Source organism: Podarcis raffonei, chromosome 2 (genome assembly GCF_027172205.1).
Source record: "Podarcis raffonei isolate rPodRaf1 chromosome 2, rPodRaf1.pri, whole genome shotgun sequence".
NCBI lineage: Eukaryota > Metazoa > Chordata > Lepidosauria > Squamata > Lacertidae > Podarcis > Podarcis raffonei.
The window spans coordinates 45309757-45326209 of record NC_070603.1 but is presented as its reverse complement, the minus strand read 5'-3'; the positions used below and the strand labels follow the sequence as shown (position 1 = coordinate 45326209).

At 44.1% G+C, this 16453-nt stretch overlaps 1 protein-coding gene and 1 long non-coding RNA gene across 2 annotated transcripts; one reads left to right on the top strand and one right to left on the bottom strand.

Annotated features, from left to right (window-relative positions):
- Window positions 1-3025: 3025 nt before the first annotated feature.
- On the top strand, window positions 3026-15451 carry C1QTNF2 (C1q and TNF related 2). The gene is made up of 3 exons (XM_053376450.1): window positions 3026-3712; window positions 11769-12020; window positions 13135-15451. Exons 2-3 carry the CDS (start codon window positions 11777-11779, stop codon window positions 13746-13748), a joined length of 858 nt encoding a protein of 285 aa, XP_053232425.1. The 5' UTR covers window positions 3026-3712; window positions 11769-11776; the 3' UTR covers window positions 13749-15451.
- LOC128407723 (uncharacterized) lies at window positions 4956-16444 on the bottom strand. The gene is made up of 3 exons (XR_008328867.1): window positions 16269-16444; window positions 7916-7998; window positions 4956-5111 (listed from the first exon to the last, which is right to left on the bottom strand). It is a non-coding gene; the product is annotated as an uncharacterized LOC128407723 (long non-coding RNA).
- Window positions 16445-16453: the final 9 nt, after the last annotated feature.

Genomic DNA, 16453 nt, shown 5'->3' with positions numbered 1-16453 from the left:
CCGAAGGGGAACCATTCCATAATTTCATACTCAAGTCTCCTGAAGTTAGGTATTTGTTGTCCAATAATAGTGATTGTTCTGGTCATTAGCCGAGTGTCCTGGAAGATTTAAGTGTCCCCTACTAACCTGGGACTTTAATGAGACACTTATTCATTCTTCTGCCTAAACCATAGAGATGTTTTTCCTATTATGATAGCAGAGGGGCATTGTTGGCAGATGCTAGATACATTTCATTGGCAAATATGCCCTAGTGATGTAGCTGTTGGGTCTTGGGAAAGGGAAACAATTCATTTTCCAACCTTATGCTTTTGAAGTGCTCCTTTGCTGTTTCCATTTTGAATTGGCATTTCTAAGACTTGGTTCCTCCCAAGGCCTGAGAATACTGGACATACGTCCTAAATGTCAGTAATTTCTTTTATTGAAATTAAATGCGAATCACCCCTTATAACTCGGGGAGAAAAAAATTGAAGGGAAATTGTCATTTACATGAAAGCTAACAGCACTAATTCTTGCCAGGTTTGAAGGGGAATCAAACTTTGATCTAGAGTTCTTTTGTATCCCAAAATGACAACCGTTCACAATGAAAAGCAGGCTGGCCCTAATCATACTTGCTTAGTTTGTGCATTTCTGTAGAATTTGCATTTTGATGCAGTTAATGTGCAACACTGTTATTGCCTTCATACTGCCAGTCTGCTCACTGGAGGGCCAGTCCCCCAACCACCAAAACCCCATCTCCAGTTCCTCCCGATGCTTCTGCCTTTCCCTTGCAGCTCAAGCAGCAGCCCTTTTCCATCTTCTCTGTGTTCATTCTCTAGAACTGGACATCCAACCCGCTCTATCCCCAAACTCAGTCCCTTGTGCAATCATTCCTCATGGTTTGCCATGCTATTGAAGTCTGCTGTCACTGCCACTGCCAAAACTCACATACTATTTTATCTTCTGTTGCCCTTATTATTGTAAGCCCCCTTTAATGTCCCTGTCCAACAGGAGAATTAATTTAAGGTTCAGCTGCTTTGTGCAACCTTAAGGAAGACACAGTAGCCACAGGGCAAGAACCCATGTTGTCTTATGGGAAAACCCTCTCCCTTTTTACGCACAATTCTGCCTCTTGCAGTTCTGTTCATAAATGTAAATTTATTTAGTTAAAATTGCCTTGCCCGTTGTGCTCCAGTGAAGCTTGCTAAAATTTGCAATGTCAAAATGAGACTGCAAGCTTTAAAAAGCAGCTTCTATTTTTTTGGCTATGAAACAAGTGCGTGTGGAAGACTCGCATTGCCTGAAGTGTTGTTTTAATACATACTAAATAGGTCACAATATAATTTCCTTCTCTTGTGATTCTATGATTTTATATATGTACTGCACAACATCTTGGTGCATGATGTTATCTGCAAAAGTGAACTAGCATTAGGTAGAAAACATGAGCCAAGCCTCTTCAAATGTTGGACTCTGCACAACCTGAATTATTTTGATAGGCTTGGTTGATGCTTCTTTTAGATCCTGGTATTGCTGCTTTTCGTTTATTTGATGTCTGGGGGGAAATTTCTTTAAAAGGCTTTTGGCTGTACTAATAGGCAATCTCAATAGACCAGCTAAAATCTATCCTGATGAAAGCAAATGTAGTCTAAGCTTAGCATTTTGTTTTTCTAATAGACATGGTTTATAGTCTATTCTCTCTAGGGATGTTGCAAAAACACTCCCAGACTTCACAAGAGGGATGGGCCAGCACAATATGTACAGTTTTCCAGTAACTAACAAATATAGCCTGGATTTTAAGGACATTGGAGCAAAGGAGACTTTGAGAAGGGAGCAGTTGAATCACATAAAAGAGGTGGAAACCTTATGCCCAGGATCAGAAAGGAGCAATTCAATACCCTTTGCATCATCTGCACAAAGTAGTTGCTGGTACCTGGATAAAAGGCATCACCAGTCTAAGGTGGGAGAGGATGCAACCGGATTGCACAAACTACAAAGACACATGCATGCATGTGCAAAACCAAGGGTGGGACGATGTCATTCGCATTCACCATTAGAATTTAAAACATAACAGAAAAACCAGGCAAGATAGCATGTGTGGATGGTACATGGAGTTCAATCTATTGCCTACAGAAGAAAGGTATGTCCCCAAGGGACATAAACTTCCTTTACCAAAGAATGTGTCTTATGCTGTTACTTTGCATACTATTTCCAGACTGGTAGGTCAAATTTAAAGATGCGGTGAGCACAGCACAACTTATTAAAAGCAACAGCGGCAAGAATCCTTTTAGCCCAAAAATGGAAACAACAAGAAGTACCAACAAAAGAAGAGTGGCAGATGAAAATGATGGACTTTGTGGAACTGGCAAAGCTGACAGGAAAAATCCAAAATCAGCATGATCAAGTATTCCAAAGGGACTGGAGTAAATATACACGCTATTTGAAAGATTACTGTAAGCAATTAACATCAATAGCAGGGTTGTCTGAAGACTTGTAATGAAAAATTTTCTCCCTTTTTATATTTACTTAAAGCTTTTCACAATTAGAAAACACAGAAAATGAAATGATATACCGGTATTATAAAGGTTAACTTTGAAAGCCATGAAGTGGGAGAGAAGGAAGTTGCTGGGCTCTAAAGAGCCAAAGAGACATAAAGTGGATAACAATGATGTGATTGTATACAGTGGTACCTTGGGTTACATACGCTTCAGGTTGCATACGCTTCAGGTTCCACTAACCCAGAAATAGTACCTCGGTATAAGAACTTTGCTTCAGGATGAGAACAGAAATCATGCGGCGGTGGCGTGGCAGCATCGGGAGCCCACATTAGCTAAAGTGGTGCTTCAGGTTAAGAACAGTTTCAGGTTAAGAACAGACCTTCGGAACGAATTAAGTACGTAACCAGAGGTACCACTGTATTATTATATTATTGTGTCCACATGGAGGATTTTTAGCAGCGCCCACTCATTGTTCTCCCTCTGCCAGCTACATCACCTCCCCCGCTTCAGAAGGTGTATCATCGGTCAATTTTCACTCACTTTTCACAGGAGAAAGAGTGGGAATTCCATTTTATAACTACCAGTGTGGACACGCCCAAGTACATGCCATATGAGAGGAACTGTAAGCAGACTCTTGGCCAAAGCCTGGCTGAGATTTGATTGGACTGCTGCCTGAAGCCAGATAAAATAGCTGTCAGCCGCCAGATTCTGCCTGCCAGCCAAGCATGTTCTGGAGAGTCTCGTGTTGCTTTTAGGTGACCTTACACAAGCCAGTCTTCTGTCTGTGGGTGATAACACACAACTCCTGGCCCCCTTTAGAGTTTCTGAGCTTCCGCAGAGCAGGGCTTTTTCCTTTTTCCTTTCTTCTTCTCAAGTATCCGGAGCCTTCCAAGCATTTAGCCACATGTGTGTAACGTTTTCTCCCCTGTCTCACGTGACACGAGGCAGAAGCTCAAACATTACACAATAATCAAAATATGCCTCTGGCAAAGCTGAGCCAAAAAGCTGAAGCCGCTGCAAGAAAGTGGGAATGCAAATGAAAGAAACCCATTTTTCCTAACGTCGAGCAAGGCATCTGAGAATGCAAAATCGCAAGCCCTTCGTTTAAAGGAAAGGTTTTGCAAGAATAGCTAGGAATCCCACGAAGCTGGACAACTATGCTCTGCGGTGAAACATCTGTTTGAGATTCTTCAGCTTTCCTACTGGATGTCAGGATCTTTTTCTGGAAGACATTTGTGCTTGTGAGTACTATTTTTATTTATTAAAATGTTTTCTAAAGAAGATGTAACAGCTTGATCCCAGGCTGCAATCCTAATCCCCGTTTCCTGGGAGTAAACCACAATGAATTCAGTACGACTTACTTCTCAGTAGGTATGGTTAGGCTTGCACTGTGAATCCCACTCGCACACTTATTCTCGGGAAAGTGTGCACAGGATTGCAGCCCTGCAGCCCCCATACATGTTTACTCAAAAGTCAACCCCCTTGGGTTTCATGAGGGCACTGGCACAGGTTTAACAGTGCGTAGGATGGCAGTCTTCGAACAGTTAATTCCTTGCAGACTGGACGGAAACTCCTTAATCGAGCCAATTGCAAGTTAAAAAGAAGAATGCACTGGGGAAAACGCTGCGTTTAATTTATGAGAGTTGTCTGTCTGTGCAACCCTTGTAAAACTTTCCTCTTTCGCACAGAAACTTTGCAATAGGAAGAGTCCCAGGGAATCATTATGCTGGTTCAACAACAACTAAGCTCCAACTTCTGAAACCGGGGGGGGGGGGGACAGAGAGAGGGGCCAAGTTCATTCCTGGTATCGTTCTCTTCCCTCTTGTTGAACTCCACACCAGACAATTACTGCCCTTTTAGACTTGAAGACTCCACACTACCCTTAACGTGTTGCATCAGGAGTGCCAACCTGAATAAAATAATGTAGGGGTCCAGGTAAGACGCGTCCCGCATAACTGATCACATAATGTGGTGCACGCACGCCATTTAAATGGCAATGCCCATCAACTTGGGGGGGATGGCCCCCTAAAATAGTTTATTGGGGGGCCAAAGCCCCCACAGCCACAAGGATATGGCTCCTATGTGTCATGTCACTGGGTTCTGATCAGAGGATGTGCTGTTTTTATACTAACCTCCTAGCCCTGTTTCTCCTAGAGACCCCCCACAATTTTACCCCCCACAAATTCCAACAGTTTAGAAGCTGTAGCCTCACAGATTTGGTCTGAAGTGGCAGTTGCCACGCAATCTTCAAGTATGACTTTGGAACATAGGACTTTTGCCTTTGGAGGTCAAATTAAAGTTTCTAATGGGATCAGACTGCTCTCCTTATCTACCAAACAAAAGCTCAGGTGAAGGCAAAAAACACCCCTCCCATCTTTCCAAATAGCTTCAAATTAATAATAACAATTCAATTTCTTAGTACCTCTTCACCATTAGGTTCCGTTGTGGGTTACAACATTAGAAAGATACAAGATTAAAATTTAATGTCAAGAAATGGCTGGATTCATATTCAGTTGTCAAAGGATAGAATAGAGATGGGCATCAAATCCTACAGTCTACAACCGAATCCAGCTTCTTTTTCCCCATTACAGGATTGCAGAGTGAGATTTCACCAACACCTTCCTTTCAACAAATAGGACTCTAGAAAATCAAAAGACAATAACAACAACAATAACTAATGGGACTTGTTACGTTTCACAAGTCAATTCCTGTTCTTAGATCCTGCAGATTACCCCTCCCTCAGATAACTCTCCATTGGCAAGCTAGCTGGAACCTAACACAAATGTAGACTTGGGCTGCAGTGCCATACCTACTTGCTGCCACTTTTGTTGAACTCAGGCTATGTACACATTAGTGGCTGAAAACACAGTGAGGTGGTTTCCCACTGCTGCGTTTCAAGTTTCATTTGCACATTGCAAATGGGGATGGAGAAGGATGTCTCCACTCAACTCCCATTACCTGCTTGGTTTTCCCATGCCTGCAACCCCCCTGAAAGTGGCTTTGTGTTTTTCAAATCAGATGGCAGGTGGTTTGAAGGAAAAACGACCTACATATAGCAGCATTTCTCAAGAAACATTTTGCCTCACAACAACCCTGTAAAGTAGGCTAGGCTGAGAGATGGTGGCTGGTGCAGAGGCTCATGCCTGAGGAGGATTCCCTGTGCCTTGTCCGGCACTCTAAGCACAACACTGATGAGTCAACAAATAAATTATATCTGCGCTACTTTTGTTCTCGTGGTTTTTATTTCTTTGGAGGGTAGTTTTTATGGTTCATGTCGCAAATGTAGTTGGACCGAGCTTTGTTTTCTTTTTATTGTCAGCTGCCTTGAGCAACTTTACGTTGTAAAAGACAGGATATAAATATTTATAGATATGAGCAACAGTGTCTGAAAAGGGAACTATAAAATAGCCCTTTTTAGTAAGAAGGATGGCAAATGTAGATGAATATCCCTACACAGGTTCCAGGGCTGAATCACCCCTGCTGTTACTCAAATTCAGTCCTGGAGATCCTAGGCTGAAAATTAAACCATGGGAAGTTATCCAAAGAGCTGCATGGTTTTTGGGGGGTGGGCGGTTATTGGAAGGGGCGTCTCAGATGTGGGTGAGTCTCTGTACGGTATTTAATTTCTTCAGCAATCAAGGATCCATTCTAGCTCTGCTGATTGTAAACGCTCTGCAGAGTAGAAGGAGTTATGGTCTCCACAGAGATGATGGGAACCCACACAATGGAAAAAATTACAACTCCCCCCTCCCCATCCAATATGATTTATTCCCACCCCCTCAGTGACTTCCTGTATTTATAGTTCTTTGCTTGAGGCATCATATGGATGTGCTGTTAGCCTGTTCAAAGATTCAGCTGCTTTCTGCTGAGCCAGAACACTGGTTAATCTTCCTCTGTTTTGCTCCCCCCCCAAAAAAAATAAAAACCCTACCCAGTTAAGGGGATCCTTCTCAGGGGCCTAGCCTAGGTCCTGGGATCTTCATGATATGATGCTAGTTTTGGTAACAAAAAAAGTTTATTACACGGTCCCTCAAAAAACTGCAGTTTTCAAGTGATCGATAGAGGGGCATGGGGAGGTTTGAAAGTTGTTGGATTACAGTGTTAGAGCTCAGATTATATAGGTGTCAGTTGCCAAGGTTACAGTTGCCAAAACAGAATGTCTAGTTGCTATTTGGGGGCAATGATTTTTAAAATGATTGACTGATTGATTCTCAGTTTAACCTCTGGCTAATTCAGATGACAACCTTGAGCAAAGTTAAGAGCCTTGAGAATTTAAAGAAAAGTCACTTGATCCAGGGACAGTCCACAAATATATTGGCCTGTTCTGACCCCTTTTTCTTAATGATGACTGCTCCTGCTCAGGCTGCACAGAAAAAGCATTTGGGTTCCAGAAATTCATTTCAATTGTGCAGATAAAACGTAACTGATAGAATTCTACAGGGTGGGGTATTAAGTGTGTGAAAACAGCCCAGATCCAACGATCCCCAGGCATGCACCTCCAGATGGTGGAGTTGCGTGGCGAGTTCCCGCCCCCCACCAGGATAAATAAAGACACGAGACACCATAATTTAAGGTTAATTGGGCGAATTAGGCCACAACTTTATTGAATTCAGGAATGAGAGGCATTAGCTTAGGCATTGGTCCTAACGACTATCCGGCTCCAGCCCATTTGCTGGAGACACGGGGAAGGGTTAACACTATATCGGGGGAGTCTCCTGCCGAGGCACGTCGACTAGGAGCTCCCCGGGGTCACCGCTCTGGGGCGTGCCTTTGGCCCACACCTCCATAGGCTTCGGACAGGGCCACGCCCCCCGGAGTCCTTTAACGGACCACCTTTCGCTCGCTGGGGGGAGGTGATGGCGTTCCTCCCCCCACACACATCCTCTTAACCCCTTCTTACCAATGCCTACCAATGCATACCGAGTTGCTACGAGGTAGGCGAAAAACCAAAAGGCCAGAAATTGCCAATTGGGAAAAATTCCTACCATGCCCCTTGCGGCGACAGACCGAAGTCCATAGCAAAGTCAAAGACCTACCTAAAGCCTACTTGGAGGGAGGGAGGGTGGGAAAACGTGAGGGCGAGCCGGCGAAAAGAGGGCGAGCCCCCTCCGCGCCGGCCCTAAATAGGGCAGGCCACGCCCCCCCAGCCAGCTGATTGGCTGGCTGGGGGGGCAGACCCGGCTGGGATTCCCCTGCTCTCGCGGGGTGGGCGTGAAGCCCGCAACCCCACCTCCTGGGCAGGCCGGAAGTGGCTTTAACAGGCGCCATCCTCGCACCCAGGCATCTTCACTTGGTTGCAAAGCAGTCAAAAGCCAGGTGCAAAATGTGCCTGATGCCTGGCTAATTTCAAACACCACTAGATTAGACCCGTCTTGCTTTGGAAAGAAAGAGTGCCTTATATGTAAGCTGGAAATCACACTGTGCATGAGAATTAAACATCTTACAAGTCTGTATCTCAAAGGTTCCAGCTGATGAGTTCCAGAGGCCACTGGATCGAAAGCCAGTCCTTTTCTTGGACAGAACCCCTCTGCACCAAAAATAAAATAAAATACAGTCATACCTTGGGTTACAGATGCTTCAGGTTGCGTTTTTTCGGGTTATGGACCGCCGAAGCCAAGAAGTACCAGAACGGGTTACTTCCAGGTTTCGGCGGTCACGCATGCGCAGAAGCACTAAATCACGCTTTGCGCTTGCACAGAAGCACTGAATCACAACCCGCACATGTGCAGATGTGCAGATGGATCATGTTCGCAACCCGAGTGTCCACTGTAAAATAAAATAGGAAGGAAGAAGGAGCATTCTTCCCACTGTTATAAGAAAAAACTGCTCCCTTTCCCTTATGGGGTGTTCCAGAGCCCATATAGAGTCCTTAAGTGGGTTCCCTATCGGTAGCAGAAAATAACAGAGGCCAACCAGAGTATATTCAGAAGCAAAGCAGCTAGTAAGCCTGGTCTTTATTCAAGGAACTGTTGCAACAGGGTTCCCACTCCCCACACGCGGGAGGGAGGAGAACCCTGAACAATGGTCCACAAGCCCTTATCTAGACTTTTGAAATTGCCCACCCTGTAGCCTGAGACCACCACCCCCTAAAACATCATACATATATCTCATTTCCATGCACTCTGGTTTCCGTCACGGTGTTACGTTGCGCCAGAAGCGGTTTAGTCATGCTGGCCACCTGACCCAGAAAGCTGTCTGTGGACAAACAACTGCTCCCTCGGCCTGAAAGCGAGATGAGAGCCGCTACCCCATAGTTGCCTTTGACTGGACTTTACCATCTGGAGTCCTTTACCTTTACCTTTTACTACACACATCAAAGAAGGAGGCAATCTACAGCACAAATCCTGCCTGCCAGGATACCTGATAATGGCCACTGATTACATTACCTGGGCAGTCTGGCAATTCTTTTGCGATGGTTAATACTTTAGTTCCTGAATCCAGGTCACAGGCTCACCCTATTCAGACACAAATATGCCCTTAAGGCAGGATTTGCAAGCAAAAAAGACAATGGGAAGGCTTTCCCCATTTGCCTCCCTTCCTGCAGGGGAATATTTGAGGTCAATGGGAGAGTCAAAATGGCTTCAGGATTGCTCTCCCATACTATTTCAGACACATGGTTCGTATATTTAGATATGTGTGCATTTAGGAATATTTATTCTATATTTGAGACCTTAAAATTCTTATAACACCACCTTCCGTGCTTTCTATTCTATCCAGCAAAAGTGGCTGGCCTTTAGATTCAGCGATGGCACCTCGGCTCCCTTCTGCTCTGTTGTTTCTCAGCTGCTGGATTTCTCCGCCTAAGAAGCAGAGTTATAAATGCTGATATTACCACTGGTGGAGTGGAAGCAACATATATTTATTCTGGCTTCTCAGTGCTTTAAAAATTAAGTCTGCCTGGAGGCTACAGTCCTTGACCTGGAATTTCTGACTGTGAAACTCAGATGTGTGTGTGGATTGGCTGTCATTGCTTAATGCTGTCATTCCCCGTGACGGGGAAATACTTTGCAGATGTCCAGGCCCATTCACTTCTCATTACTCTACTTTTTTACGGATCGAGCTCTGGCAGGTTTTATGTCTGAGGCCCCGGTTGTGACCCCTCCATCCCGCTGGCTAACAAAAGGGGCATGAGAATTTGATGAAGTTGATACATCTGGTTTTGAAAAGGTACAAGGGGAGCTGGTATTCAATAGGCACCAGCTTGTATATTTTAGACATCAGGTATTACTACAATAATTGTGCAGTATTAATGGAGCAATTCACCAGGAACTGCTCAGTATGTGCAAAGCAGCTGGAAAAAGAGGGAAAGGGGGGGGGCTTTTCAGAGATTAGCCCCACCTTCAGCCTGCTTTTGCATGCTCTTAATCCCTAAATAACATTAATTTGTAACACATTTCTCCAGCAAGTGATTTGAGAGAAGATCCATGGCAAAGGATGCAGTGTGTGTTTCATTCCCACCGCCCCCCAATATGCCACGCACACACAATTTCTTCCCTACCGACCCAGATCTAAGGATAGGCTTGGGAAGTGACGACAGTCTTATTTTTTATGTTCTGTTACTGGAATTTATACTCCTCCCATCTCTACAGCTCAGAGCAGGAAATGACACCCATTCATATACAGTGGTACCTTGGGTTAAGTACTTAATTTGTTCCGGAGGTCCGTTCTTAACCTGAAACTGTTCTTAACCTGAAGCACCACTTTAGCTAATGGGGCCTCCCACTGCCGCTGGAGCACAATTTCTGTTCTCATCCTGAAGCAAAGTGCTTAACCCGAAGTACTATTTTTGGGTTAGCGGAGTCTGTAACCTGAAGTGTATGTAACCCGAGGTACCACTGTATATCACACAAACACTCTTACAGACAGTCAGGGTAAAAAGAAAGTACACCCTGTTTGAATTCTGTGGCTTTACATATCAGGACATAATAACAATCACCCATCTCTTAGCAGGTCTTAAAATTAGGTAAATACAATCTCAGATAATCGGCGACACATGGCATATTACACTGTGTCATGGTTTATTTAACAGAAATAAAGCCAAAATCACATAGTACCCTGTTCCATGACTTAACCATGTTTAAGATCAGAGTTTTATTAATGAATTGCCTTTACCTTTCAAATGCATCTAAGATGCTGCATAGTCATTGTTTTATCTTCATAACATCCTTGGAAGGCAAGTCACTTTTTCTTATTTCTCCTACTGTATTTTGTCCGTTTCCTGAAGCTGAGATTATGATGATAGCAATCTTAATGGTAATTGTAGTAATGCAATAATGCTTAGCGTTTAGATCACAGTCAAGAGTCCTCAAAGAACTCCATATAAATTATCTCCAGTTATCCCCTTACAGCAAATGGGAACTGATGCTTGACTAAAGCAACCTATGTAGTTCATATGTCTAAGAAGGACTTGATTGGCAGTTAGCATCATGGCAGTAGTTAAGAGCTGCCCAGGAATTTGGCAGTGAAGGAAGAAACAGATAAAAGGAGCTGAACGTCAGCTTCCTGGCTCACACCAGCTTCCTCTACTTCTGGTGTGACCTGTTTAAAGCTATTTATTTTGCCCATGGCTGTGCTTCAAATTCAAGAAGACGATCCACTGTTGTTGTTTAGTCGTTTAGTCGTGTCCGACTCTTCGTGACCCCATGGACCAGAGCACGCCAGGCACTCCTGTCTTCCACTGCCTCCCGCAGTTTGGTCAAAAACACGCTGGTAGCTTCGAGAACAAGCCCACACTAATTCAAAAGCACTTCTGTTTAACTTCACCTTTCTCATGCTGCAAACTCTCAAAATCCAAACAGCATTGGAAGGGCAACGTGACACCCGAAAGAACTAGGCGGGGATTTTGGCAGTCTGGGGAGAGGATGAATAAAAAGCTAAATGACAAGTTTCTCATTAAACCAGAGAGAATTTGCACACAAGGCTTCACAAAGGCTTTGGCATGTTAGGGCAGGCCACGTGTTGACTGGATATTGCTAACCAAGCCTTGGGTCTTTATTCCAGTGTGGCTGGCTCCCAGCACGACATCAGCCTCTGTGGCATTGCAGAAGATTCTGGAATCCTCTTGAGAAAGATCAGGTTCATGTGCTGTGCTTAGCAGAACTGTGTCACCCAAGCAGCTCCGCCATCATCTGCCTGTATGCTCAAGTCAGCCCTTTCCCATCAAGAGCTCTTTGGACATGGACCCTGGGATGCATATGGATTTGAACCCTGTCATTCTCCTCTGCTCTGAACCTTGTGGCGCTTACGTGTGCCTGCTGCAATACAAGCCCATAACTGTCTGCCTTTAATTTCTTACAGGCGTCACCATGATCTCCCTGGTTCTGTTTGTCTGGATTGTGCCCTGCATTGCCAGTCAGCTCGTCAGCAGCTTTGCGAAAGCAGAAAGTCAGAAAGGTTCCAAGCAGGTCATCTGCAGCGTGCCAGGACCACAAGGCCCTCCTGGTGTGCCTGGAGCTCCAGGTTCCCCCGGGACGATGGGAAGGATGGGTTTCCCAGGAAAAGACGGACAAGATGGAAAGGACGGAGAAAAAGGGGAGACAGGGGAGGAAGGTAAGAGACTACTGCTCCCTTTTAAAGCTCAGTCTGTTGCAACAGGAAGTGACACAAAGCAGGAGCATCCAAATGGGTCAGTCCCAACGCAGTCCCAGTTGGGTGTCTACCTGCCCTTATTAATGGTGGTACTGTTAAATTTTGAAGTGCTGGTACTTTTCATGACACTCCTAATAGCCACATCCCTTCTAAACCAAATGGTGCAACAAACAAAACTGGACTTTTTACCAGTGCAGCAGACGTTACGTCTGCATGTTTGGATTTTTGGAGATCTTATTGTTTGAAAACTATGGTGGGTCTCTTTTTTTTAGTCATGAGGCTCGAGTTTCTCACGAGACTCTGGGAGAAACCAGGCACCAAAATGACACAGGTGCTAATATCTCGCATACTCTGAGCAAGGATGACGCTATAAGATGTGTCATTGTCTCTGAAAAATGGAACAACAGCATTATTATTATTATTATTATTATTATTATTATTATTATTAGCCAAGTGATTAGCCACAGTATTAAAACTGTGAAAGGGAATTATGGGGCAAAGAATTATGGGAATTATGTTTCTGCCTTCAAACAGGAGTCAGCGCTCCATCTTTTTCTGTTAAAAATAGTGGCGTGTATCCAACATTTCTGCGCAGCTCACACAGCAGACTTCCACATGTGCAACAGATTCCCCCTCCTCTCCCCTGTAGCCCCTCAACTACCCTCAAAATCTGCTACAGAGGGTTGAAGGACACCCCACACACACACAGCAGATTGGGGGTGGCACAGGGAGAGGAGGGAGAAATTGAACTTTGTGAGCATGAGCGGAACTTGTTTCGTGCGGGGTTGGATTCAAACCAATGTTTTCAAAAGTCCAGAACCTATTTTGTGTGTGTGTGTTATCATGTATACTAATATTCCAGGCTCAGATACTGACACTTTAAAGCAGTGAAAGTAGCTAAATGTTGCCCTGCCCCCACACTCAATACAGACAGAATCTGTTATTGAAAGGAATTCCTATTGCACATCCTGGACCGCAGCTATTGCCCCTACATATAGCAATGTCTTGGAAACACCCTAAAACTCCGGTGGCAGCTAAGTGGCCAGTTATTTACGGAAGTCCATTTCTCTCCTAGGTCCACAAGGCAAGACAGGAAATCCCGGCAAGCCAGGGCCAAAGGGAAAGGTGGGAGCCATTGGCAAAGCTGGTCCTCGTGGTCCAAAGGGCCTGAAGGGGAACCCCGGGAAAAGCGGAGGTGTGGGGAAGAAAGGCCCCAAAGGAGCCCTCGGGGACCCTGGGATGCCAGGCCCCTGCAGCTGTGGGGCAAACAAAGCCAAATCCGCCTTCTCTGTTGCAGTGACCAAAAGCTACCCGAGAGAGAGGCTGCCCATCAAATTTGACAAGATCCTCATGAACGAAGGTGCAAACTACAACAGTTCCAGCGGTAAATTTGTGTGCAGCATCCCCGGCATCTACTACTTCACTTACGACATCACTTTGGCCAATAAACACTTGGCCATTGGGCTGGTGCACAACGGGCAGTACAGAATAAAAACGTTTGATGCCAACACCGGGAACCATGACATAGCTTCTGGATCGACTATCCTGTCCTTGAAGCAGGATGATGAGGTCTGGCTGCAGATATTCTACTCAGAACAGAATGGACTCTTTTATGACCCTTACTGGACAGACAGCCTTTTCACTGGCTTTCTGATCTATCCTGACCAGGAATATCTCAATGAAATATAAAGGGAAGACTGTCGACAACAGCAACACCAGCCAACTCTAACAGGGAGTCGGACATGGAAAATGAGCGCTGCAATAATCTTTGAAATAGTCCCGTCTTTACAGAAGCAGTCTTAACCTGGACTGTGTCCCAGACCATTGCTATCATGTTTATAGATGATAAGCACATGGTGAGCACACGTTCGATGAACTACAATTCCAAACATCTCTGAACATTGGCTAAGCCGACCGGGGCTGATGGAAGTTGGAGTCCAACAGAGTCTGGAAGGCACCATGTTGCCTACCTCAATCTAAGCCTTGGTGTTTCTTTGTGTCAGTCTGTGCGTCCCCTTAGAGAATCAGCCTAGTTTATAAATTCTGAGCAGTCAGATTTTTCATCATTTGTGGCCAGTCGCCATTGCAATATAATTCCCCCCAAACCCAGTAAGGCAACTCAAGAATATGTTGAAACATATCTATTTACAGAATGACAAATTATAAAAACTTTAAAATTGTAATGCCCCCTCCCCAAATCATTTAGATCAGTGTTTCCCAAACTTTTTCAAAAACGAAAGACCCAATTTTGCTTATCTGTCCCAATAATCTGCATGTATCCTGAAACCTGTCAGGCACAGCCCCTCCTTTGGCTAATCTAATCAAGTCTCTTGTTCTTCATCTTAAATCAATGCAAACTCAATGACAAGATCACGTCTGGGTTTTTCTAAAACACCTTTTGTTTTGCTTAGAATCTATCCTGATGAAGTGTTCTGGAGAACTCCCAAAAGGTTGCCCACAACTGTGACATTTGAGTTGGTCCTAAAGAAAGTGTTGCTATCTACAGCTTACTTATAGAAGCAATGAATGATCATGGTTCTCTGCCTAATGAGACACTAAGAAACCCCCAAAGGCAAACGAAAAAGGAATAATTTATAAAGAAAGATGGAGATGACCACATTATTTTAACAGTGGAAGAAAGATTATGATATTCAAAATCAGGAGCTCAACACTGAAGTGTCTTCAAGAGATCACAACACAGAATGATCAGAATATTATTTTCCCTGAATCTTTTTGTGTCCCATAATTTTGTCCTCACAGCTACAGCAAATCTCAACTGAAGTTAGTTAGGTATGGTGGAGTGCTGGATTAAGGGCAAAGAAACTCGGGTTCAAATTCCCCCTTAGCTCACTTGGTAACTTTGAGCCAATCGCTATCCCTCAGCCAAACCTACCTCACAGGGTTGATGTGAGGATACAATGGAGGAAGGGCAGAAGCATGTATGCTGCTTTGAAATCCTTGGAGGGGAGGCAATGTTGTTAATGAATAATAAATAATTAGTAAAGGAAAGAAGATAAATAGAAACCAACATGTATCAGCCACTTGAGGCTTTAATGTTGTATGTATACTGCCACCTAGTGACTACCATCTTCATTGCAAAAGGTGCTGCCTGAACAATACAATTTTGCAACCAAGCACTGGTGTTTTCACAAGTCAATAAAAGTGCCTTTTAACATGCTCACTGCACATACAAGCAAACGATGCCATGCAGTTTTAAATGTACAGAAATCCAGGTGTGGTTTTTCCAATCATCTGAGGGTGGGTGGCTTTCCATTTGCATTTTCAACCCTTGGGAACGTTTTGTCGGTGCTTCCCGACACAGACCTTACATAACAAATGAATAATAAAAATCCAATTTTTTTGGTGTGCACTTCCAGGAGGTGAACAAGAAATGTTTCCATGTGTTTTTCCAGTTGTCAATATTCACTGCTCTTCCACACCATTGATCAGTTTATCAGAATGTAGCAGAGCTGTGCTTCCCTCTCACCTCAGTCAATTTCCCCCCAACCTTTTCTGTACTAGGCATGTTCATTTCTGTACCCGCACCTGCAAGTGCGCAAGAGTAAACATTTACCAGCCTTAGATACCATGTTTCACAATGGGCAAAATGGAGAGTTGTTTTCTTGATGGGAAGCAGTATCTATTTCCATTTGTTTTTTGGGTTGTGTTTTAATACTGAGCTCTTCTACAAGACTTGTTACAGAATTGTGCAAGAAGAGGTTCTTGTGCTAGACTTCCACATTAGAACACTTTCTTTAAAAGTCCATTGTATGCACTGATCCTACAACAGACTGCAAAAAGTGAAGCCCAATATTGTTTTTGTACTACTTGAGACTACTTGAAGTAACGGTACATCATTGGTGGTCTGTTCCACTGAATTGGGGAGGGACAGGGACATCCTCTTCCACACAGCTAGAGGGGCCGTGATTATCTTCACAATGGAAGAAATATCACATGCAATCAAGTGAGAATCAGCTTGAGCAGTGGTGACATTATAGATAATTATGGGTGATAATGTGGCCTGGACTGCTTTAACAAATGCTTCTTCTAATCAGAACAGTGAATCTTCTTCAATGCACTGCTTCCAGTTTAGATTATGCACCACTGAATTCACTAGGATTCATTTCTGAGTACATGCAGTTAGGATTGCAGCTTTACATCCCAAAATAAGCAATTTTGTGCTCATGATGCATATTCATATGCCCTAACCTCAGCAAGCGAGGAGCGCATGTTAAATTTTATTCTCTTCCTCCTATATCCTTCAAGTATGTTGGGCAGCCTTAACACTCGGGAAGAAGCTGAATAGTCATAGCACATCCATACTTGGAGTGAAGACTCTGCTGCTGATAGCATACCTTTAAGCAATGGTAAAGACTTCCACTGGGTATTCCGAG